General features: G+C 42.9%; 2 protein-coding genes across 2 annotated transcripts; one reads left to right on the top strand and one right to left on the bottom strand.

Annotated features, from left to right (window-relative positions):
- On the bottom strand, positions 1-14278 carry GPN3 (GPN-loop GTPase 3). Its single transcript, XM_044244292.1, has 8 exons — positions 14005-14278; positions 11256-11364; positions 4666-4833; positions 3269-3393; positions 2057-2172; positions 1828-1924; positions 1186-1314; positions 1-441 (listed from the first exon to the last, which is right to left on the bottom strand). The coding sequence occupies exons 1-8, from the start codon at positions 14050-14052 to the stop codon at positions 379-381; spliced, it is 855 nt and encodes a 284-aa protein (XP_044100227.1). The 5' UTR covers positions 14053-14278; the 3' UTR covers positions 1-378.
- An 80-nt stretch (positions 14279-14358) lies between these two features.
- On the top strand, positions 14359-24351 carry FAM216A (family with sequence similarity 216 member A). The gene is made up of 7 exons (XM_044244293.1): positions 14359-14912; positions 16421-16461; positions 19684-19805; positions 21348-21477; positions 21557-21740; positions 22294-22376; positions 24200-24351. The coding sequence occupies exons 1-7, from the start codon at positions 14821-14823 to the stop codon at positions 24310-24312; spliced, it is 765 nt and encodes a 254-aa protein (XP_044100228.1). The 5' UTR covers positions 14359-14820; the 3' UTR covers positions 24313-24351.
- The last annotated feature ends 914 nt before the right edge of the window (positions 24352-25265 follow it).

Below are 25265 nucleotides of genomic sequence, written 5' to 3'. Positions count from 1 at the left end.
TTTTGTTATAGTAATTCCTGCCTCTCCAAAAAAAACCTTCAAAAACAATAAAAATCAAATAGTAAAAGTAAAGGTAGACTGGGTCCTAACTGTATCACAAATGCTCATTTATATTATATACAAGTCTATGTGCATTCATGTCAATTTCAACATTTAAAATCTAAATTGATGCTGTTAAAATAATATTAAAAGATTCCACTTAAAACACCAGCTATTTCCGAATAACTAGAATTTGATTCAGGCATGCTGCTGAGAAAGAGCCAAGTATTACTTTTTTCATTGAAATAAGTAGCTTTCTGGTATTGCATCCTCTGAAGAGAAGAATGTCTTGCTGATTCAGTCGCAGGTGCTTCACATATATAGTTACTCATAAATTTTTCACTCATTCTGGCGTCCTTGAAAATACTCATCAAACATAGCAGAAGAGTCATCTTCATGTTCCTGACACAAAGGAAACACAAAACAGAAAATATTCATTTCCCCTAAGTTAAACCGAGGACGTGCTGACCTATTTTTCAGGTAATGCTCTTCCAGGAGATAATGTCCAGCTGCAATGTAGATGTCTCTTACAGAGGCAAAAGGCATGACTGATAGAATCTTTCCAGCTTCGTGGTAAATTACTTATATCTCGTTGGAAGCATTTTTTTTTTAAAGATTTTATTTATTTGACAGAGATCAAAAGAAGGCAGAGAGAGAGGAGGAAGCAGGCTCCCCGCTTAGCAGAGAGCCCGATGCGGGGCTCGATCCCATGACCCTGAGGTCATGACCTGAGCCGAAGGCAGAGGCTTTAACCCACTGAGCCACCCAGGCGCCCCTCATTGGAAGCATTTTAACTTGAGTTTACACTTGCTCTCGGCTAATTTGCTTGAGATAGTGGCGTATAACAATCACCATCAGGCTTCGCGCTGACAAATGTGAGGGCGGCCCAAGTTCAATGGGCTTTCATCTACTCTCTGCACCTACCCCCAAGCCCTGAGGACAAAGAAACTGGGTAACAGTGCCTCAATAACAGGTAGAGTAAAACTGATACTGTTTGTTGAGGACAGATGTCAATTTCAGACCCCCCCTCAACATGCCCAGGTTACTACTGCTGCTAAGACAAAAGCTGAGGAGTTGCTGGGATTACACAGGAGGCCACTGAGTGCTGGTAAACACGGTTACCAAAAGTCAATGATTAAAAATTACCTTTGGTTCTTTGAATTCTAAGTCTTCTCCATACTGAATGGCAAAATCAATATGCTGTAACACAATGTTCATGCTTTCTTCATCCGACTGATCGTAAGGCAAAAATCGAACCATGCTGTAGTCATCAATCTGTACGTTGGGAATTTCATAAAGGGTCATTCTGAAGCTGTACAAAATACTTAATTTTCAAGTTACATTTTAGTTTATAACCATTTATACTTCTGATTAAAAACATTTGTGTGTGGAAGGAGGAGGGAGGTGGGAGAGGGAACAAAAGCAAGTCATCATTGATTTTCCTGACCTCTAACCTCCCAGTACACTCATTAACTTATTACTTAACTAGACACCTACTCTTTCATAGATATTTATCTGAATTCAACAACCATCGGAAGTTTCAAAAGGGTACAGACAGTTCTGAACTCCCCAAATGGTCTGGAATAATAGACATGTCAGTTAACTTATCAGCTACCAATAATAACTACTTCTAAATTAAACTACTGACCGGCCAGTCTACAGCCTGGCCCCACTTTCCTCCCCTCTGCAAAGAAACAGGATTGGACTGTGCTTTCCATAACGGTCGCCACTGCCTGGCTATGGGTAAACAGCTGACCAGGCCATTTAAAAAAAACTTGAAAAACTTACCAGTCCACATATAGCTTTAGTCAACTTTTTGAATTTTTTGCTTCGTAAGCCACTTGCGGAATCATCTAATAAAGAATACATGTCTGGGTCTAGAAACCTTTGAAAGTGAGAAAGAAAACTGATGAATAAAAGAAAGAATAAATCAGGAAACTAGATTTGTGACTAATAGATAATAGATAATCACATCTCTGCAATTAAGATTTGATGATAATGGAAGACGTGAACTCACTTTTCAATTTCCTTTTTAGCTTTCTTGCTCAGCAGATCCATTTTTGTCATGATGTTAACTTGTGGAATTTCTAGAGAGATCATAGCACTCAGTGCTGCCAAAATGCCAGAAATAAACTGAAGGAGGGAAGAGAAAAGGGAAGAGGAACTGTTGTGAAGAAAATTCGCTGGTCTCCACATAAAAGAGAGGCTTTTGCTCCTCACAGAAACAAAACTGGCCTAAGTAAAAGAAATGCTCATCCTAAAGAAAAGACAGTCTACTAATCAGATGGCTGACCCTTGGCTTCCAAAGGTAGTTACTGAATAAGGAGGGAAGAGGTAGATTTAATTTACAGTAATCATGGGGCACCAGACTGGCTTGGTTGGCGGAGCAAATGACTCTTGATCTCTGGGTTGTAAGTTCGAGCCCCATGTTAGATATAGAGATTACTAAAAAATAAAATATTTTAAGCAGGGGTAGGGTAGGGGGAATGCCTGGGTAGTTTAGTTGTTTAAGTGCCCAACTCTTGATTTCAACTAAAGTCATGATCTCAGGGCTGTGGGATGGAACCCCACATTGGGCTCCGGGCTGGGCATGGGGCTGGCTTAAGATTCTTTCTCTCCTTTTCCCTCTGCTTCTCCCTTCACTCTAAAATAAAAAATTTTACAGTGATCACAAATCTCAATTTAGACGGTATCTTAACCTCTTTTCCACTGAATATTCCTTAAGGGCGATTAATGGGAAATAGAGTTCATAAACTAGACAAAAGGCTCTCAGAGAATTAAAAATACTTATAAAATATGCATCTGCCTCATTTTTCTTGGTAAGTAGTTTCCCCAAATCTATATGATATCATAACATCATCTTGAGTTAAAAATGTGTCATTACAATAACTGAATAATAAAGGATACTAAATTATTCTGGAATATAGTTTCTGAGATGTCCAGAGTGCTGCGATCACAGAGTCCTTAAAGGAGGACTAAAAAAATCAGTAAGGACAAAAAAAAATCAGTAAGACTGGGGCGCCCGGGTGGCTCAGTGGGTTAAAGCCTCTGCCCTCGGCTCAGGTCATGATCTCAGGGTCCTGGGATCGAGCCCCGCATTGGGCTCTCTGCTCAGCAGGGAGCCTGCTTCCTCCTCTCTCTCTCTGCCTGCCTCTCTGCCTGCTTGTGCTCTCTGTCAAATAAATAAATAAAATATTTTGAAAAAAATCAGTAAGACTGATCTTCAAACCTTGAATGACTCCACCATGAACTGAGAATCAACGAGAAAAACTCCACAGACCCGGAACTCCCATTGTTCCAGCTGCTGGACCAGCTGTTTCATCACGGGCAGGTGTGTATACAACTCAATCTGACCTACATGAAGAACATGACAAGACTGATACAAACAGGAAATAGGTAGTCATCAAACTGCACGAAAAGAATTTTCCTATAAGATGGTTAAAAAAGGGAACCAAAAGAGAGTGCTACAAAGGTGTTGCGTTTTTTGGGAATATTCATCAAGCTGCATGCTTAGGATGTATGTGCTTTTCTATGGGTTCAACTAAAACCAAGGGAAAATATTCTCTCTCTCTCTAAAACAAAGGGGGGACACCGGGTGGTTCAGTCCATTAAGTGTCCGACTCTTCATTGTGGCTGAGGGTTGTGAGATCGAGACCCACGTTGGGCTCCAATGGAGCCTGCTGAACATTCTCTTTCTCTCTCCCTCTACCTCCCCCAACCCTTGTACACACATACACTTTCTCTCTAAAAATAAAAAATAAGGTAAAGTGAAATACTAAGTGAGGGAAAATAAAGTGAGGGCCACAAATGATCACAGCTACGTCAGCCTCAAGTCTAAAACCCACAAGCTGGCTTAAGAAGTTGTGTGTGTTGTGGGGGTGCCTGGGTGGCTCAGTGGGTTAAAGCCTCTGCCCTCGGCTCAGGTCATGATCTCAGGGTCCTGGGATCGAGCCCCGCATCGGGCTCTCTGCTTAGCAGGGAGCCTGCTTCCCCTTCTCTCTCTGCCTGCCTCTCTGCCTACTTGTGATCTCTGTCTGTCAAATAAATAAAATCTTAAAAAAAAAAAGAAGTTTTGTGTGTGATTATCTGTCCCCTGCAAGCCTCACCGCATGACATTTCCCTGGGTTTCCAGCACTCGGGCCACACTGGCCTTCTTGGGGCCCTAAACCCGCCTTACTCCTTCCTGCGTCAAGGTTTCTGGCACATTGTGCCTCTGCCTGGACCATGGACTCCTTCACCTTCACCCCACAGCCCAGCTTACAGGCCATGTGATCAGAAGCCTCCTAACCTTGTTGCTATGTGATGCTCTTCCTACTCCTGGGGAGCACCTGTCATAAATTAATATTAAGTGATAATCTGGGTGATTTTGTTCATTGTGTCTAGCACTCCCACTTGACTGTGAGCTCTGCGACGGCAAAGACCATGGCTGTCTGGGTGTCTGTGGTATTCCCAGCATATAAACTGAGCACTCAGTAAACTCAGTGAACGAGTGAGAGCCAGTAAATAAGAGCTTTGCATTTCACTGCAGTGTAGTTAAGAGCTAGGAAGGCTCAGTCCACTTTCTCTCACTCGGGACAGAATTAGCACAACTTCAAGGAACATGGCACATTCAAATTGCTGACTTACCTGGACAGTCAAAAAGGATATAGTCATCCTCCACGTGGCCAAGACAACTCTCTAGCCAGTCAAAATTATTGGCAAAGTACTCCATGCAAAATACCAATCCTCCGTTGGGACCAAATCGCAGAGAGTCATCCTCCATGACGTCATCTACCTCAATCAGTTCCCGGATGTCTGCAAAAGATAGACAGGGAACCAGAATATAAGAATATCCATTCAAAAATTGTTTCCCTTGTTAGTGGTAGTTAATAATTATATAAAAACTCACATGTATAAAAACTATATCTGTTTATGATTATTCACTGTAGTAGTGTTTGTGGGAACCAATTTAATTACTGTACACCCAGACAATGGACTCCTATGTAACCATTAAAAGGAGAAGCTCTTTATTTATTTTGTTTTAAAAGATTTTACTTATTTATTTGATAGAGAGAGATCACAAGTAGGTAGAGAGGCAGGCAAAGAGAGAGGAAGGGAAGCAGGCTCCCTGCTGAGCAGAGAGCCCAATGCGGGACTCGATCCCAGGACCCCGAGATCATGACCCGAGCCGAAGGCAGCGGCTTAACCCACTGAGCCACCCAGGTGCCCCGCCAAGAAGCTCTTTAAATATGGATGTGATGGGATGCCTGGGTGGCTCAGTGGGTGAAAGCCTCTGCCTTTAGCTCCGGTCATAATCCAGGGTCCTGGCATCGAGCCCTGCATCGGGCTCCCTGCTCAGTGGGGAGCTTGCTTTCCTCTCTCTCTCTGCCTGCCTCTCTATTTGTGATCTCTCTCTCTGTCAAATAAATAAATAAAAATCTTAAAAAAAGCATGCCATCACTTGTATTAACAAGAGCAACAACAACAAAAAGACAAAGATCTGCTACATGTATATAATAATACATCTATCTGATTTTATATCCATAGATTCTCTATGGAAAGACACCCTAGAAACTGGCAACACTGGGTGCCTGCAGGGAGGAGAGCCAATTACTGGGACACAGACCTGGGAGGGAGACATTTTACTGTATACTTACTCTTCTGTACCTTTTGCATTTTAAACCACAACAATATATACTACCTATTCTAAAATGATTAAAACAAAACCAGGGGTGCGTGGGTGGCTCAGTGGGCTAAAGCCTCTGCCTTCAACTCAGGTCATGATCCCAGAGTCCTGGGATCAAGCCCCGCATCGGGTTCTCTCTCTGCTCGGCAGGGAGCCTGCTTCCTCCTCTCTCTTTCTGCCTACTTGTGATCTCTGTCTGTCAAATAAATAAAAAAATAAAAAATTAAAAAAAAAAAACCCAAACCAAGAAAACCAATAGCTGTTTTTTTTTGTTTTTTTTTAAGATTTTATTTGTCAGAGAGAAGCACAAAGTAGGGGAGCAAAAGAGCGAGAGGCAGAAAGAGAAGTGGACTCCCTGCTGAGCAAGAAGCCAGACGTGGGACTCAATCCTAGGACCCTGGGATCATGACCTGAGCTGAAGGCAGAGGCTTTAACCGACTGAGCCACCCAGGCATTCCCCCAATTGCTGTTTCTTAACACGACCTCAGGGAAGCTACTTAACTTCTTCAAACCTCACTTTATTTATAAAATGAGGGACAAATCATATATCCTGGGGCTGAAGGATGAAGGCTCTATGAGATAACGTAGCTTAATCACCTACAGCAGGGGCTTAAAGATTCAGGTATATGCATAGTTCTCTTCTACTACTAATTTTGGAAATCTGTATTTACAACGTTCTCCTGTAGGTTTTTTTTTTTTTTTAATTTTATTTATTTGACAGACAGAGATCACAAGCAGGCAGAGAGGCAGGCAGAGAGAGAGAGAGGAAGGGAAGCAGGCTCCCTGCTGAGCAGAGAGCCCGATGTGGGGCCCGATCCCAGGACCCTGGGAACATGACCTGAGCTGAAGGCAGAGGCTTTAACCCACTGAGCCACCCAGGCGCCCCTCTCCTGTAGGTTTTTAATGTTTGTGCACAAACCTACAATATTGTTCACAGAGAACTGCCTTACTCATAGCCACATTTAGGTGGCTAATACCTTCTTTTTTATTTTATATTTTTTATTTTATTTGGTGGCTAATACCTTCTTATGTACTTCCTCTCCCTATCTGGGGTAAATCTCTGACTCAAGTCGGGACAATGAAACTGGATCTTCCAAAAGGAGGACTCAAGGACACAAGTCAGTCATTAAGACATCTGGACCAGAAAGTGATGGGAACCTGAGGTTTGCTGGGCCCCCGGAAGCTGAGAAGGTTGGTCTGTAAGAGGGAGAAAAAGGCAGAGACAGAGCGAAAGCCACCTTCAGTTTGTTAGTTGCTTTTTTTTTTTTTTTTTTTAATTTTCGTTTTTAAAAAAGATTTTATTTATTTATTTATTTGACAGAGAGAGACATAGCAGGAGAGGGAACATAGCAGGGGGAGCAGGACACAAGGTGGAGGTGGGGAATGGGAGAGGGAGAAGAAGGCTTCCCACAGAGCAGGGAGCCTGATGTGGGGCTTGATCTCAGGACCCTGGGATCATGACCTGAGCCCAAGGCAGATACTAAACAACTGAGCCATCCAGGGCCCCCCCACCGATTCCTTCTAAAAAAAAAAAAATCCTCCTTGGGGCGCCTCTGTGGCTCAGTCACTAAGCATCTGCCTTCAGCTCAGGTCATGATCCCAGGGTCCTGGGATGGAGCCCCACGTTGAGTTGCCTGCTCGGTGGGAAGTGTGCTTCTCCCTCTCCCTCTCCCCTAGTTTGTATTCCCTCTCTTCCTGCGACTCTCTCTGTCAATTAATAAATAAATAAAATCTTCAATAAATAAATAAAAACCAGTTAGTCAATCAATCAATGAATATCCTCACTTTACGTAAGCTGGCTTCAGTGCTTTCTGTTGGGTGCGACCAAATGATCCCAAAGAAAAGCAAAACTTTTTTTTTTTTTGAGGGGCAGAGAGTGAGGGAGAGAGAGAATTTTAAGCAGACTCTATGCTTGGTGTGGAGCCCAACACGGGGCTCAATTTCCCGGCCCTGAGATCATGACCTGACCCAAAAATCAAGAGTTGGATGCTTAACTGACTGAGCCACCCAGGCGCCCCAGCAATCCCTTTCCCTACAGAAGAGGACTCTTTCATACCTCCTCCTCTTCTTTTAGCCCCTGCCTCCCCAACCTCATGTGCACCCACCTCCAGCCACAATCATGTCCTGAGGGCACATGTGTCATTAACAGAAATCAGAAGCCAACCAAAGTGCATTTCTCGTGTTCTCACCAGTATTACAGTATCACACAGTATCTTCCACCCTGCCTTCCCTTTAGTTACAAAAGAAGCATCCTGTTCCTGGGGCACCTGGTGGCTCAGTCGGCGGTGCCTGCGACTCTTGATCTCAGGGCTGTGAGTTCAAGCTCCGTGCTGGGTATAGAGATTACTTAAAAATAAAACTTTGAAGGAAAAAAAAAACCCACCCTACTCCTAGCGAAGGAAAAACTCCCCACTTGTTTGGGATCTCCCTCTCCTTTCTCACTCTTGAAGTTATTCCTACTGTCTGGCATTTTCAGTTTCTCTTGCTCTACCGGATGTTTCTGTTCACAAACCAAGCCCGTTCTGGTTAGCATCTCCAGTGTTAAAAGGCAACCTCCCTTGACCCTCCTACCCCCTCCAGTTCTCCTTCCACACTGAAACTTCCCCATCTCCTCCGCAGATGCAGCCATCACCTTCAGGTCACTCTTCAAACCACTCCACAGAAACTGCTAGGCAAAGTCGCCTCCATCTCCATGCCCCCGCATCTAACAGCCACTTCTCCGTCCTCATCTTCCACAACTTCACAGCCATGCCTGACATAACCAAGCACACAAGCCATTTCTTCAGTCTCTCCTCCTGGCTTTTGCAATGCTACATTTTCCTGGTTTTCCTCTGATCTTACAGACTCCACCACCCCCTCCAGACCTCTGATGATCAGACAACTTCAAGGCTTGGTTTTGGGTTCTCTTCTCTCAGCATATTTCCTCCTAAAATGATCTCACCCAGTCCTCGAGCATTATGTCCTGTCTGTATGCTGCTGACTCGCATATTTCTACCTCCAAGCCAGACCTTGTTGCAGACTACTGTATCCAACTGGTTCCTTGACATCACCTTTTATTTTTATTTTTTAAAGATTTTATTTATTTATTTGACAGAGAGAGAGATTACAAGCAGGCAGAGAGAGGAGGAAGCAGGCTCCCTGTTGAGCAGGGAGCCCGATGTGGGGCTCGATCCCAGGACCCTGAGATCATGACCTGAGCCGAAGGCAGAGGATTGATTAACCCACTGAGCCACACAGGCGCCCCCTTGACATCACCCTTTAGATATCTATCAGACGTCTCAAGCTTAGTAAGTGAAAAGAGAATAGCCCCAAACCTGAACAGACTTATCCTCCTTCCTGATAAATGCTATCACACACTCTCTTCCACAGTTCAAGTCAGATACCTAGTATGACAGTCACAGTCTAGTAAGAGCCACCCTTGGTGTTTTCTCCCTTTCTTATACCCTTCTGGTTCAGTCTCCCACAAAATGCTGCTAATTCTACTTGCAAAGTAGATACTGAATCCATCTGCTTCTATCTCCACCATGACCACACTAATACAAGCCTCTCGGACGTGTGCAATAGCCAGCCTGCTCGTCCCTGCTTCTACTCTTGACGCCCTAGAGTCCATTTTTCATTGGAGAGCCAGTTAGCTTTATTTTTTTTAAGTAGTTCTTTTTTTCTTTTTTTAAGATTTTACTTATTTATTAATGTCAGGTAGGGAGAGTGGCAGGCAGAGGGAGAAGGAGAAGCAGGCTCCCCGCTGGGCAAGGAGACTGATCTGGGACTTGATCCCAGGACCCTGGGATCATGACCTGAGCCAAAGGCAGATACCTAACTGACTGAGCCACCTAGGTGCCCTGAGAGCCGGTTATCTTTAAAATAATCAGATGTCAATTTTCTCCCTGGTTTCAACCCTCCAATGGCATTCTCCTGTTCAATGCTACAGATTGAATGTCTGCGTTCCCTCAAAATTTTGATGTTGAGAACCGAATGCCCAAGGTGATACTAAGAGGAGATGGGGCTTTAGGGAGGCAACTGGGTCATGAGGATGGTGCCTCATGAATGGGATTAGTGCTCTAATAAATCCCCAGAGAGATCCCTTGTCCCCTTCCATCACGTGATGACACAGTGGGGAGTTGGCAGTCTGCCACCTGGAAGAGAACCTTCACCAGAACCTGACTATGTTGGTGCCCTGGTCTTGGGCATCCAACCTCCAGAACCATGAGAAATACATTTCTGTTGTTTCTAAGCTGCCCCATCGGTGGTATTTTGTTAAGGCAGTTCAAACGGACTAACAAAACAGGACAGAACCCAAACTTCTCCTGTCCTACTAGCACCGACCTGCTTCTTTCCTTCACTCCTGATGCTCCAGCTCATTGACATCTTTGCTTTTTCTGAAACATACCAAACCCCTTCCTATCTCTAGGCTACTTATTGACCTGATGTGCCCTCATCTTGGAAGGCCTCTCCCCAGCTTGGCGAGGACATTACTATCTTCGGGTCTGGGCCCAAATCTCTCTTCTTGAGAAGAAGAGATAGTTGAGATAGTTTCTTCTCAACTATCCTTCCTAAAACAACTTCCCCAGTTACTCCCTCTTGTTGGCCAATTTGCAGTCCTTATCACAATCTGTAATGTTTATCCCTTTGCTCATCTCCTAGTTTTCATGGATAATGTCTACCTTATTCTCTGCTAGAACCCTGGTGTCTGGCAAAAATACGTGTTCAAAAGACATCTGAATGAATAAATTAAAAGAATTTTATTTGAGGGGCGCTTGGGTGGCTCAGTCAGCTAAGTGTCCAACTCTTGATTTTTGGCTCAGGACATGATCTCACAATTGTGAGATCAAGCCCCAAGTTGGGCTCTGCACTGGGCGTGGACCCTGCTTAAGATTCTCTCTCTCCCTCTCCCTCTGCCCCACTAAAAAAAAATTAAGTAAATAAAATTCTTTTTAAAGAATTTTTATTTTTATTTTTTTTAAAGATTACTTATTTATTTATTTGACAGAGAGATCACAAGTAGACAGAGAGAGGCAGGCAGAGACAGAGAGGGAGGAAGCAGGCTCCCCCACGGAGCAGAGAGCCTGAAGCGGGGCTTGATCCCAGGACCCTGAGATCGTGACCTGAGCCGAAGGCAGAGGCTTTAACCCACTGAGCCACCCAGGTGCCCTTCTTTTTCTTTTTTTAGAGAGAAAGAACAGGAGGTCCACCTAAAAGAATTTTTAAAAACTTGAAACAGTTAAGCTGCTCACTTATACTACGATTTGCAGTAAACCTGATTCTCCACAGCAGGACTAAGCATGGAAGGGGACAGAAGGGAAGTGTGATGAGAGAGGAGGGAGGACTCTACTCACTTAATTCCTAATCTAAAGACCAAGAAAGGATACTGTTGCACATGTCATCATGAGTGGATGTCACCAAATGACATTCGGCCTCATACTGTTCACCATGGAATAGGGCAGCAGACTATAATAATTAAGTTTTCAGCTTCTGTGCCAAGCAGCCAGCACTCATGGCCTCTCCACCCCCTTATTTCTCCTGAAGGAGTGTGGAGGCTCTGCTCAGGACTCACCAGCCATCACGGAGTAGTTGAAGTGTTCTGCTGCAGGATCTAGGTTCACAACTTGCACGGACCGATTGAGGGCTTCACAGTGCTGGACCATGGTGGCACAGTAGGTGCTCTGTAACGTCACAAGGCACGAGGGGGTCAAAGCGACAGGCAGTGTACTGCTACCCCCTGCATCCCCAAAGGGACACCCTATATCCCTTGGTCAGTGTCCACAAAGGTCAAAACTATGCCTTCACTGATCAAGAAGCCAACTGAAAACAGGAAAGGTACCAGGCTGGGAGTCGGGACACCTAACTGGGCTGCAGATCCCGACGTGGCTGGGACTCACGGGTAACTTTAGCCAAAGTGCTTCTCTCCTTTGCCCCTCAGTTTCCTCTTCTTTCTTTTCCTTTAAAAAGATTTTATTTTTAAGTAATCTCTACACCCAACGTAGGGCTCACACTTAACCCCAAGATCAAGGATCAGTTGTGGGATCCACCAAATGAACCAGCCAGGTGCTGCACCCCACCCTCCCGGCCCCCACACTTTTCTTGTCTCTAACTGGGATGGCCTCCACGACCACTTAGGTTCCTTGCTGCTCTAACATGCAACACGTGGAATTTAAATGGAAGACTTCTGATAATACCATGCAGCACCTAACACACAATGTCTCCACCAAGATGATTACAGTCCAAACAAAGCTCTAAGTAGGATAGTCAGGGATGTTTCAGCGGGGGGCAGAGAGAGGGGTGTATGTTTAAGCCAAGAGATGTGAATGTGCTTGCCAAGCAAGGGGAAGTATTTCCAAATGAGAGCACACTGAGGTCAATAAATAGTTTAGAGGTGGGCTATCAGTTTGCAACTTTTGGTTTAGCGAATTCCTTATCCCTCATTTAGTCCTTAACATACTATGTTAAAATTTCTAGGCTACTTGTCTGTTTTTCCCACTTTCTGTTTAAAGGCAGGGCTGTCTTTTACTCAGTTTTATAAGCCTAGGACCAGCATGGTACCTGGTACATAAAAAATGCTTGATAATTATTTCTAATTCACTTAATATATTTGGATATAAACTCTACCAGAGCAGAGATTTGTGTGCGTGTGTGTGTTTTGTTCACTATACGATCCCTAGGGTCCAGAACAGTGACTAGCACAGAGAACACGTCAGTGGTACTTCTAAAAGTAGGCATCAAAAATCTGTAGGAAAGTACTTGTCTAACACAATCAGTCTGAAAATTCATCTGGAATATAGAAAATAACTTCTATCATGCTCAGTGACCTTTGTGACATACTATTCTCTCTGCCGAAAAGGAGGCCCTCTCCATGCAATCACACTACGTTTTATTTATTTTTTTTAAAGATAATATTTATTTGACAGAGATCACAAGTAGGCAGAGAGGCAGGTAGAGAGAGAAGAAGGGAAGCAGGCTCCCCGCTGAGCAGAGAGCCCGATGCGGAGCTCGATGCGAGGACCCTGGGATCATGACCCGAGATGGCAAAGGCTTTAACCCCCTGAACCACCCAGGGGCCCCTCACACTATGTTTTAATTGGCAAGGCATCTATCAATCTTCCCAAGTAGACTATAGACTTTGGGTAGGCAAGGGCTACATTACAGTCATATGTGGATCTCCTACACTCAGAATAGGTCAAGCCTTAGAACAATGTGTTCAAGACTGAAGCCAGGGGCGCCTGGGTGGCTCAGTGGGTTAAAGCCTCTGCCTTCAGCTCAGGTCATGGTCCCAGGGTCTTGGGATTGAGCCCCGCATCGGGCTGTCTGCTCAGCAGGGAGCCTACTTCCTCCTCTCTCTCTCTGTGCCTACTTGTGATATCTCTCTCTGTCAAATGAATAAATAAAAAAAAAATAAAAGACTGAAGCCAAACAACACCTCCACAGACTCCAGTGCTTCTTACACTTCTGTTATTTAACTAACACCTTCACCAATTTCTATATTTGAATGTCTCTCATATTACTCTACTCATACTTGTTCACACGAAAAAAATCACACCTCTATTGTAAATAGAATACCAGTTATAACATGAAGGTAACCATAAAAATCCCTTAAAGCTCTTTCTGTTCTGGCTAAATAAAAAGGTCAAAAGCTCTAAAATCTTATCTCTGAAGAGACTTGACTAAAGAAGTATTAAAGGTATACAAGCATCAAACTGACAATTTCACTTCAATGCAAACTGAAAGAGGATTGAAAAGGGAGTAATTTTCTCAATATATGATTCAATGTTCATTAATGTTAGGCCCATGTACCTCCTAAAATCGTCTCTATATATCAGAAGTCTATGTGTCAAGCTCTGAGAAACAGTGATTTAATGAGACCTCACTTGAACTTTCTATGAGGGGGCAAGGACGGATTCTGGAATTACACAAAACTGGATGCAAATTCCAGCCGTCACTTAGTAGTTCTGGGATCTGGGAAAAGAACTTAACCTTTCTGTATCTCATTTTCTGTAAAATTCCCATCCGTAAAAATGGGAATAACAGGAGTTCTCTCACAGCGTTGTTCTGGAAATGAATTAGGAGTTTAAAAGCAGTATCTGGTGCATAAGTAGAATATAAACGTTAGCACCACCGTTACTCCCCTTTCAATACCCCAACGACGAGCACTAAAGCCCAGACTGCAGAAGCCAAGCCAAAAGCCCAAGGGTCCCCAGAGCACGCATCGGTCCCTCGGTCGGGATCAGAATGTCCCTGCTTGATCCCAGGATCCCCTCCCTGCCTCCCACGAGCTCTCCGACTTTTCTCTTCTCCGACCAAATCCTCACCTTCCCGCTGCCGGCCGGGCCCATGACCAGCTGCGCATACCGAGGCATGTCTGCGGTCCCGGTGGTCGGTGCCGCCCGCCTCACAACAGAAGCGGACCACACCGCTCCCTTCAGCCTTCGCGCGGCGCTCACTGAGTTCCGGGAACCCCACGTGCGAACCAATCGCAATCCAAAGTCTCTTTGTGCCTTCTGTTCTAGCACGTCTCTAACTACGGAGCGTCCCGCAGGTCAAATCTCGTGTGAAACGCCTTCTCAGGAAACCCTGCGCCCTCTGCGCGGGGGCAGAGGACTAGCGGGTAGGTGGGCAGGGAAGGCGGTGTGCGCGTGCGCCGAAGTAGGTGGCGGAAATTGGCAGTTGGGATGCTAGAGACGCCTGGTTGCCTTGGTGATAACGGATAACGGCTAACATTCTGCATCCCTGCGCTGGGGACTTCGGTCCTTGATTTGCGTCCTGGTCTTTGACCTTTATGGTGACACTCAAGATTTGCAAATTTGTAGAGGGTCTGGAATACTGAGGGTCTGGAAGGCACCTCCTGTTTTAGAGGGCATGTACTAATCCCGTGTACTAAACCGTGCAAGCGCGCAATCAACTAAAGAACTGCCCCTCCCCCAACTTATTCCAACGTCGTGCATCTGCCCTCCCCGCTCTCCCGAAGCTATTCGGGCAGTGTCCGGAGCACATCGGAGGGGGCTAGAATACGGCGTCCGCCTCTTCACCCCCAATATCGCCCGGCCTGACGCACGCGTGCTGACGGGGGAGGGGAGAGGGGAAAGCTGCTTCCGCACACCGCTCGAGGTCCGGGCACCGGGGAGGAGATGCCCGGCCAAGGTCCGGTGTCCGACTGGACAGAATGCAGCTCTTCCGCAGAGCCTCCCGCAGTGGCCGGGACCGAGGGTGGCGGCGGCGGGTGAGGCTAAGGGGCCCTGAAGGGTTAGGGAGGACGACGACCGGCTCCGGGTCGTGATCCCCTGTGGAGGAGGGGGTGGGAGCTGGCTGCTCCAAAGGACTCGTCCCCGGTGGACTGGTGAAGTGAGAGGAGGGGACAACCTTTGTTGTGCTCGGGGTAGGACAGATGGAAGCCGACTCACTGTTTAGGGGAAGGGCTTGTGAGGTAGGATTGAGTGTTGGTGCAATGACTAAACGCGGTGACTGCGACAATTGCTTGGGTGCATTTTTCTGCCTCGAGGGGGCGCTGCGAAACCTGCTGGAAAACATGCAGTCTCCCACAGGATCTCTATAAAAAAGAGGGGGATGAGGGCCCAGCAGAAACAGGTTCAACCCAGGGTTTCCAAGTCAATAAATCAGTTCCGTGTGTGCGACATTAGCCACCTTTAGGTCCAGGGAATTCATAATGCCGATGTGACAGATAATTATGAATATTAGAGGCACCTTGATTTGACATTTTCTTCCCCCTGAAGTTTTTCTTCATAAATCCATTTTATTTTGAGCAGGTTTTTTTTTACTATTATTTCCTGGATGCTGATGACAACTAGTCTTCAGGACCTCTCGGCTTCCATCAGTTATTCCCTAAGAGTGAAATCTGCAGGGTGTTTCTCCAAAAGCTCACCCTGCTGCACCCATGACCACTTTACATATATATAGTGGATTGAAGACTTTCTTAAAAACACTTATTTATTTGGGAGAGAGAGTGCGGAGGCCGCGGGAGGGGGAGGGGCAGAGGGAAAGAGAGAATCCTTAAGCGGACTCCCCACTGGGTGAGGACCCCGAGATCATCATGACCTGAACCCCGATCAAGAGTCAGCCGCTTAACTGAGCCACCCAGGGGCCCCTAGAAGGCTGTTAAAGATGGGGTCTCGGCTTTCTTTTCTGTTCATTATTGTGTTTGACTAAGTGCTGGATCCTCATATATCAGGAGATCAATGAACACTTGGTCACTGAATAAATGGAAGGAAGTAGGAAGGATGTGTGTTCTGTCTTAATTTGAAAGAGGAAAAAAAAGAACTTGTACAAAAATAGAAACATTCCAGACCAATTTATCAATTCCAGTATACCTTAATTACGTACAGTAAAGAAGATAGTCTTTTTCATATCTAAGTTGCTTTATTAAAAGTAAAGAGAGCCAGGAAATACCACAGATAACACAGAAGCCCAAATTCTTTATTGAGCTCAATGCAGGAATTAGATTAAAAGGCTTTAAAAGTAAGACCAAATCTGGCTTAAGATAAATCCTTTCTAGTATAGTAAAAACCTCAGATAACCCACTTTGAAAAAGCCTGGGGCCATTAGGATATAACCAGGATTACAGGAGAAAATTTGCAAGATATTCCATCTGATAGAAACATGAAAAGTAAAAAGCATATGCAATACTGCCTTTTTTCATTTGAAATATTTTCTTTAATGCTTATAAAGCTGTCAATTATTACATATTATTTAAATCTTTTTTCCCTCCAACAGATCAGCTGGACATTCTTATTATCAGAATTCCAAAGATATTGGTAAGTAGAACATATAAAGCAGATGATACCTACCAAAATACATGGTTCAGAGATGCTAATTTTGCTATAACTACAAACATAATGGAGTTTTAAAAATAGACTTTATTAGCATCCTGGTGACCTTAGTCTTTTAGATTTTCAAAGAACAATCCAGCAGGTTCTTTCTCTCTTGTTAAGACATTTCACATCAAGCATTTTTTTTTTTAAAGATTTTATTTATTTATTTGACAGAGAGAGATCACAAGCAGGCGGAGAGTCAGGCAGAGAGAGAGAGAGAGAAGCAGGCTCCCGCCAAGCAAAGAGCCCGATGCGGGGCTCGATCCCAGGACACTGAGATCATGACCTGAGCCAAAGGCAGCGGCTTAATCCACTGAGCCACCCAGGCGTCCCCACATCAAGCATTTTAAAAAGAGTGCTTCAAAATAGCAATGAATCTGAAAAGAACTGTGTTATAATTGATGTTTGAAAAGCACAGAGTATGGCCTGGGGTTTATGAATTGAAGGAAAAAATTCTAACTTGAACAACTTCAAAGAATATAAAATATTTCTCAATGCTGCTATTTTCCTCTCACTTGAAATAAAGGATAAAGCTGATGGAATTAAGAGTAAGACAAACCCCCAAAGGCATATCACTATTTTTTTTTTCTTTTGAGGGGGGAGCAATTTCTTTTCTTTCTTTTTTTTTTAAGGTTTTATTTATTTATTTGACAGACAGAGATCACAAGTAGGCAGAGAGGCAGGGCAGAGAGAGAGGGGGAAGGAGGCTCCCTCCTGAGCAGAGAGCACAATGTGGGGCTCCATCCCAGGACCCTGAGATCATGACCCGAGCCAAAGGCAGAGGCTTAACCCACTGAGCCATCCAGGTGCCCCAAGGCGGGAGCAATTTCAATTCAATGATCTATAAACCTGGATTCATTCCCTTCCTTGGAAAATGCATAGTCCTTACAGAACCTGAGAAAAATACACAGACACATATGTGTATATACATACCTAAAAATGCATATATACATATAAATACTGTGGTTTTTAAATGGAATTGTTGGACCATATGGTGATCATTGTTTAATTTTTTGAGGAGCCACCACACTGTTTCCACAGTAGCTGCACCATTTTACATTCTTACCAGCAATGCACACGGTCTGAGTTTCTCCACATGCTAGCTTACACTTGTTTTCATTTTTTTAAAATGGTAGTTATCCTTTTGAGTATGAAATGGGACTTCATCGTTGTTTTATTTATATTTCCCTAATGAGTGGTGATAGTGAGCATCTTTTCATGTGTTTATTGGCCATTTGTACTTTCTCCCTTGGAGACATCCAAAGTCTGTTCAAGTCTTTTGCCCATTTTTCAGTTGGTTGTTTCTCTTTAACTATTATTTTTTTAAAGATTTATTTAGTTGAGGGGCGCCTGGGTGGCTCAGTGGGTTAAGCCACTGCCTTCGGCTCAGGTCATGATCTCAGGGTCCTGGGATCGAGTCCCGCATCGGGCGGCTCTCTGCTCAGCAGGGAGCCCGCTTCCCTCTCTGTCTCTCTGCCTGCCTCTGCATCTACTTGGGATTTCTCTCTGTCAAATAAATAAATAAAATCTTTTTTAAAAAAAGATTTATTTATTTGAAAGGGGGAGGGACAGAGGGAAAGAGAATCTCAAGCAGGCCCCCTGCTGCTGCTGGGATGTGGGGCTCACTCTCAAGACCCCGAGATCATGACCTGATCCTAAATCAAGAGTCAGCTGCTTACCTGACTGAACCTCCCAGGAGCCCTTAATACTTTTAAATGTTTCATGTTCTGTAAAGAAATGCTATCAAGGTTTTGAGAAGTTGAATTTCAGTCCAGGCTACAATAATGCATCTCAGAAATATTGATTAGTGGGGACACAAAGATATATTCTTAGATAATTAGTCCACATTTATGACTTGAAAAAGGATTTTTAAAAAAATTTAACTTTTATTATTATAGACTCCAAATTATATCTTAAAGGTCATAATAACATAATTTCCAGGTGAATTTTCCATTTGTTGGCAAACTAGTTAGTCTTCAGTAAAGCACATATAACCCTTACTTATCTGAATTAACTCTCCCAATTTGTCAAAATCTGGAAGAAATAAATAAAGTTAATATGTAAAACTGTAGTGACCTTTGTTGTCAGTACTGAAACAAAACCATGGCTATTTAATTTGACTTCCTAAATACAAGCTTTTAACTTAGAAATCTGTTCTGCCAGCTTTATTTGTACTAGCGTAAAACTGAAAACAATCCAGATGTCCATCTACAAGTGGATGGATAATCAAATTGTGATATATTGGAATATAACCCAACAATAAAAAAAATGAACTATTGCTACATATCACACACTGATCGATTTCAGTATAATTATGTTGAGTGAAAGAAGCTAGACAAACAGAATATATACTGTATGTTTCCACTTATGTCAAACTCAAGAAAATGCGAACTGATTTACAGTGATACTAACCATAGTGGTAGAAAGCCGTCTGAAGGGAGGGATTGAGTATGTGAGAAGAAGGGGAGTGTTATAAAGAGTTATTTACTAGTTAAATTTTCCCAGATATTGTTTTTCCCCAAAGTGCTACTGAAGTTTATACCCTAAATTAAGTTTCTGGTTGTAATATCTGAAACTGAAAACTAGTTTCATTCTTCTAGATATGCCTCAACTTTTATTTTTATTAAATGACTGTTCTTTTAATCTACCCACATCAGTATTAAAAACATTGAAATAACTGAAACTGTAAAAATACGTTTTAGTAAAATTCTGCAAAGCCCTTTTAACACTGTCTCATTAAAGATATAAAATTTGTGTTATTCTATCTTGACTTTAATACTATATGCTCAAGTCAAATGAATGATAAAATATTGCTGTAAATCTTTACAGTGCAAGTTCTGCATGTATATTCCTGTCTAATGTGGTCTGACATACAGTCAGCTAACAAAAATAAGCTGCTTTCAACAGTTTGCATCTCAGCTGAGCTCAAAATAATGTAGTCTATATATAATGACATATATGTAGTAAATGTTCATAAATATCTTAAGAGTTTTGTATGCTCTAAAACCAAATGGCCATATCATACAGTCTCTTCAAATTTAACAGAATGACTCATACTCCTACTCCAGGATAATCACAGACCCGTGTAAATATATAGTTATTAATGATCAGTTTATTGAGCTGATGTTTGCTCATGCAATTCACATAATATGTCTTTGCCTACAGACAGAATCAAAGATGGACACAAAGTGAACACACACATAGCCAAGCTGCAAGAGTTGTGGAAAACTCCTCAAATTCAAGCAATTCACATCCCTAAATCAATGACAGATGCGTCCTTTCTAAAGGTATGCTAACTAAATACCAATATTTTGTTGAAGTACCAAATTCTTTGTATTCAGAGATGAACTTATTATTGAAGATGAGCTACTTAGAGGGTAAGGCACTTCAGAAGATAAGGTACACTCAGCATACATCCAGGAGTCCATAACTATCTGCTGAGTAAACTCATGAAATGAATACAAGGATTTTTATCATTACAGATTCTTTTTTTTTAAAGATTTTATTTATTTCTTTGACAGTGAGAGAGATCACAGGTAGGCAGAGAGGCAGGCAGAGAGAGAGGGAAGCAGGCATCCCGCTGAGCAGAGAGTCTGATGCTGGCTCGATCCCAGGACCCTGAGACCATGACCTGAGCCGAAGGCAGAGGCTTTAACCCACTGAGCCACCCAGGCGTCCCTAGATTCTTTATCCTAAGAGTTCTTTGAGGGCTTTATGATAAGGAAAGTTACAGTCCAGAGATGGAAACCCAGACTCATTTTCATTCAGATTCCACTGAAGGTCTGCAAAATTAGAAAGCAGCAAATAAAGAAAATGGCTGTCAGCATTTTAAGACAGTCGAACCTCTATTACCCATTATTAAAGGTCATAACTGCCAGAAGTATCGTTTTGAGAGTAGTGCAAATGAAGATTACAATAGATTTGTGCAAATTGGTCAATTTATCTGACCAACATTTTGACTTTTCCCTGGATTTACCTATTCAGTTCAGTAAATCCTGTGTATACACACATACATATACATTTTAAGTGAGTGTTATCTTCTAAAATCAGCAAGTGAAAATCTTAGTTAAAATTACTTTTACCAAAGACCCATAGACTATCCCTCAGTATGTTCAGCACAGACAGTTATTCTTCTGGTGCTAGAAAAGACTTTCTTTCTTTCTCTCTCTTTCTTTTTCTTTCTTTTCTTTCTTTCTTTCTTTCTTTCTTTCTTTCTTTCTTTCTTTCGACAGACAGAGATTACAAGTAGGCAGAGAGGCGGTTAGAGAGAGGAGGAAGCAGGATCCCTGCTGAGCAGAGAGCCCAATGTGGGGCTTGATTCCAGGACCTTGGGATCATGACCTGAGCTGAAGGCAGAGGCTTTAATCCCCTGAGCCACCCTGGTGCTCCTCTCTCTGCTTTAACCCACTGAGCCACCCAGGTGCCCCAAGACTGTTTCTTTAGTTAAGACCAAGTAGAGTAGTTGAGTCGTTTTCAGATGCCACAGGATACCTCAAAAAATTGTATTTAGAGGGCAAGATGCCTACATTCACTGAGGCACACAGGAACTAAGACTCATGGACAGAGCAGCATATCCCCTACTCTCCTTACTCTCCTAGGGCAGTGGTTCTCACCCCTCAGACACATCAGAATCACTTGAGTGGAAACGGCAGGTGGACACACGTATACTGTTTAAGTGGCCATTTCTTTCTCTTTTAGGCCAGATTAGCATAGCTGAATTTGAATAAGCAAAATGTACGTGTGGTGCAGCTCTCCTGAACATTCACCCTTTCAGATGAGGAATTTTGCCAACCTCTTGTTCTACAGTGCCTATAAATCTTGTCTTTTAGCATCCAGACCTCACCACAGGCCAGAAGCGTTATCTGTGTAGCATCGCTAAGATCTATAACGCCAACTATCTGCGGACGTTGATGAAGAGGCAGTACATGCACGTGATCCAGCACAGCTCACAAAAGCCAGGCAGGTGCACCTCGTTCGTTTCTCACTAGTTCTCACAAGACACCAGAGGGTCTTCTAACAGAGGTGATCTGTATGACAGGTATCCTCACTCATCACAGGAGCCGCCTCGGTTCTCGTTACTCACAGAAGCAGCATTACCCCTGCACCACATGGCGACACCAACTGGAGAGAGTGGACTCAGGGACCCTTGACATGGCCGCTGTACCCGCACCGGAAATGATCCTACAGCATTCCCTTTGGCGACCAGTGAGAAACAAAGAAGGGTCTGTTTCTTGTTGTTTAAAAAGAGGAAAATACACCCCAATTTTATTGGAACGGTAGCTAAATGAGATTAAAGCTTGTTTCCTAATAGGCTCATTTGGCTAAATTCAGAAGAGGTTAGACGAAAAGCACAAAAGGATCTTATAGTCTCTTTATTGATCTCACTGGGATATGCCACTCTTTTTAGAACACATTTTGTGGAATTGTAAAAATTTCTTGATCAGCTAGAGATAGGCAAGACTGGCCTTTTCAGTAATTTCCACTTAAATTCAAAATAGTACAAACACTTCCAGAAGGAGCATATGGTTGCTTCTGCACAGGAGAAAACTATAAACAAAAAAAGGAAATAAGAAAAAAAGAGAATAAGAAGACTGATTATTCAACCTGCACTAAAATAGTTAGCTTTGTGTTTCAGGGCTAATTACTCATAGGAGAATGAAAGAGTCTTGTTGGTGATGCTGGCAGCTTAATAAAAAGAATTTGTATGGTCCTCCACATGCATTAAACAGCTGTTGATTTTGCTGGTCCCAATTAAGATGCTTCTCTTTCTTATAGTTTAAAAATTGGATATGCATCTAAAACAAGATGTAAGTCACTGAAGATTTTTAGAAAACCAGGCAAACTGTTCATGCAATCAGGTAAATGTGGAATTTTATTTTATTTTATTTTTTTTAAGATTTTATTTATTTATTTGATAGACAGAGATGACAAGTAGGCAGAGAGGCAGGCAGAGAGACAGGAGGAAGCAGGCTCTCCACGGAGCAGAGAGCCCGATGCGGGGCTCGATCCCAGGACCCTGGGATCATGACCTGAGCCGAAGGCAGAGGCTTTAACCCACTGAGCCACCCAGGCGCCCCTAAATGTGGAATTTTAAAAATGCATTTTGAAAGATCTTATGCTTAAAAAAATATTAAACCCATTAATTTCATTTCTATTACAGAAGACATTAAAATTTAGAATGTGATTTGCTTATAATTCTCCAAGTGAGTATGAAATACAGTTTCTGCTTTCGTTTAAAAGAACATACTCACCTCAGGGGAGTAAGATTCAAGGTACTTCTAAACAAAGGTATTTACAATATCAAGGTCAGAGACTTTAACAGAATGAATTTGTTAGAACCCAGAGCCATAAACATGACTTTTTCAAGCCATAGCACTTTTATGAAATAGTGCCATTTTTGGATGGGACAAAGTATTTTGTATGGCATCATAGTTCATGAGGGCTGTATCACCTATATATATATTTTGTTTAATATTCAACACACCAGTGGAAGCAAGCCAACCAAGTGGTATCAAAATTTTGCAGAGCAACTCAGATAAGTCCAGAGTTGGTAAGTATCAGCATAAAGGATCCTACAGGTTCATCAGCATTATTTTTTAAAGATTTTATTTATTTATTTGACAGAGAGAGATCACAGTAGACAGAGGCAGGCAGAGAGAGAGAGAGAGAGAGAGAAGCAGGCTCCCTGCTGAGCAGAGAGCCTGATGCGGGACTCGATCCCAGGACCCTGAGATCACGACCTGAGCCGAAGGCAGTGGCTTAACCCACTGAGCCACCCAGGTGCCCCGGTTCATCAGCATTTTTAAAAATTTTTATTTATTTGACAGAGATCACAAGTAGGCAAAGAGGCAGGTAGGCATAGAGAGAAAAGGGGAAGCAGGTTCCCTGCTGAGCAGAGAGCCCGATGTAGGGCTCGATCCCAGGACCCTGATATCATGACCTGAGCCAAAGGCAGAGGCTTAACCTACTGACCCACCCAGGTGCCCAAGGATCCTTCAAGTTCAGAAGACTACAAAATGAAAAGGGCCAAAGGGGAAGAAAGAATGCTCAGAAGGATTCCTCAGAATTGATAAAGTGGGAAGGATTAAGTGGAAGTTAAACAATGTTGTAGTTGTTCCTACAGTGAGTAGGGAAGAAAATAGGAAGTAGGGAAGTCAGGCCTTCAGAACCCCTATCCCAATGCTGTGTGACAGTCCAAGAAATGAGGGTTATGGCAGGGGAGAAAGTAAGTCTAGGTCCCAAAATAATAGCTGGAGGAACCCCAGGTAGGAGGAAAGTCCCTGTGATCCCTGAGAGAGGAGTAGGAACTTAATGCTTACGGAGAGGGGAATGCTGAAGCTATGACTTTCCTGTAACCAAAACATTTTGACAAGTGAAGACAATATAGGACTTAGTGACAGAAAATGTGCTATATAATAACTTGGCTGAATACAGTACTTACTGAGAAAGTAAGGGATTTGGGGGGAGGAAGTGGTTAAGTTTTGAAAATTGCAAGCCATTTGTTTTTGTGACAGGGTTATTACTAAGACAGGTCATTTTGAAGGCTGTTCTTTTTTTTTTTTTTTTTTTTTGCAGAAATCGGCAATTTTATTTATTTATTTATTTATTTTTTTGGAAGGCTGTTCTTATATACAAATCTCCATTTTCCAAAACAGACATTATAAACTTATTTTTCTTACAGTTTCTACAAATGATTCTGAATCATACATGAATGAAGAAAAAAAGGAAGAAGATTTACTAAATAAATGTATGCAATCGATGTCAATTGAAGAACAAGGAGAACACCTGATGTGAACTTGACAGTCTTGTGAATTGATGAGGTGCCAAAGCGGGGTGGGGTGGGGGGGGTTGGTTGGTTGTGAATTGTGTCCTCTTTCTACATTTAGGATAGAATGGTTACTCACCGTGAAGTCATTAAGTAACTTTAGTTTGTTCAGAAATGTTTACAACAGTGTAATTAACTGGTTGATGTAGTTCCATGTACTAATGATATTTGTGTAACAAAAGTTATGTGTAATATATGCTTGTATTTCTAGCTAGATACAATTAAAAATTTTCTTGTCGCTTAAAACTGTATTATTTTTCTTTAAATCTGTCCAATAAATTGCTTAATTCTTTTTCTCCATATAGTAAGTCCTAGAACAAAAACATGAGAATCCCCTATAAGTATATTCTTTTTTTTTTTTTTTAATATTTGATTTATTTGACAGACAGAAATCACAAGCAGGCAGACAGGCAGGCAGAAAGAGAGAGAGGGGGAAGCAGTCTACCCGCTGAGCAGAGAGCCTGATGAGGGGTTCGATCCCAGGACCCTGGGATCATGACCCATGCCAAAAGCAGAGGGTTAACCCACTAAGCCACCCAGGGGCCCCAAGTATTTTCTTTTTTTTTTTAAAGATTTTATTTATTTATTTGAGAGAGAGAGCATGAGCGAGGAGAAGGTCAGAGAGCAAAGCAGACTCCCCATGGAGCTGGGAGCCCGATGTGGGACTCGATCCCGGGACTCCAGGATCACGCCCTGAGCCGAAGGCAGTCGTCCAACCAACTGCGCCACCCAGGCGTCCCCCCAAGTATTTTCTTGATCTGGTTAAGGAAAGCACTGAAAGTCTGATACAAAATAGCACTTGATATTTACTGCTTGAATACAACTTAAAAATGGGAAGTATCAATTTGCTCTATTTTATGAAAATTGCCAAACACTTGGACTCTCAAACCAGAGTGAGTTGAAAGTAATTGTACTAAGAAGA

The sequence above is a fragment of the Neovison vison genome, chromosome 3 (assembly GCF_020171115.1).
Source record: "Neovison vison isolate M4711 chromosome 3, ASM_NN_V1, whole genome shotgun sequence".
In the NCBI taxonomy this organism is placed as follows: Eukaryota; Metazoa; Chordata; class Mammalia; order Carnivora; family Mustelidae; genus Neogale; species Neogale vison.
Note: the sequence above shows the minus strand (reverse complement) of the source record. Positions and strands in the feature narration are given on the sequence as shown.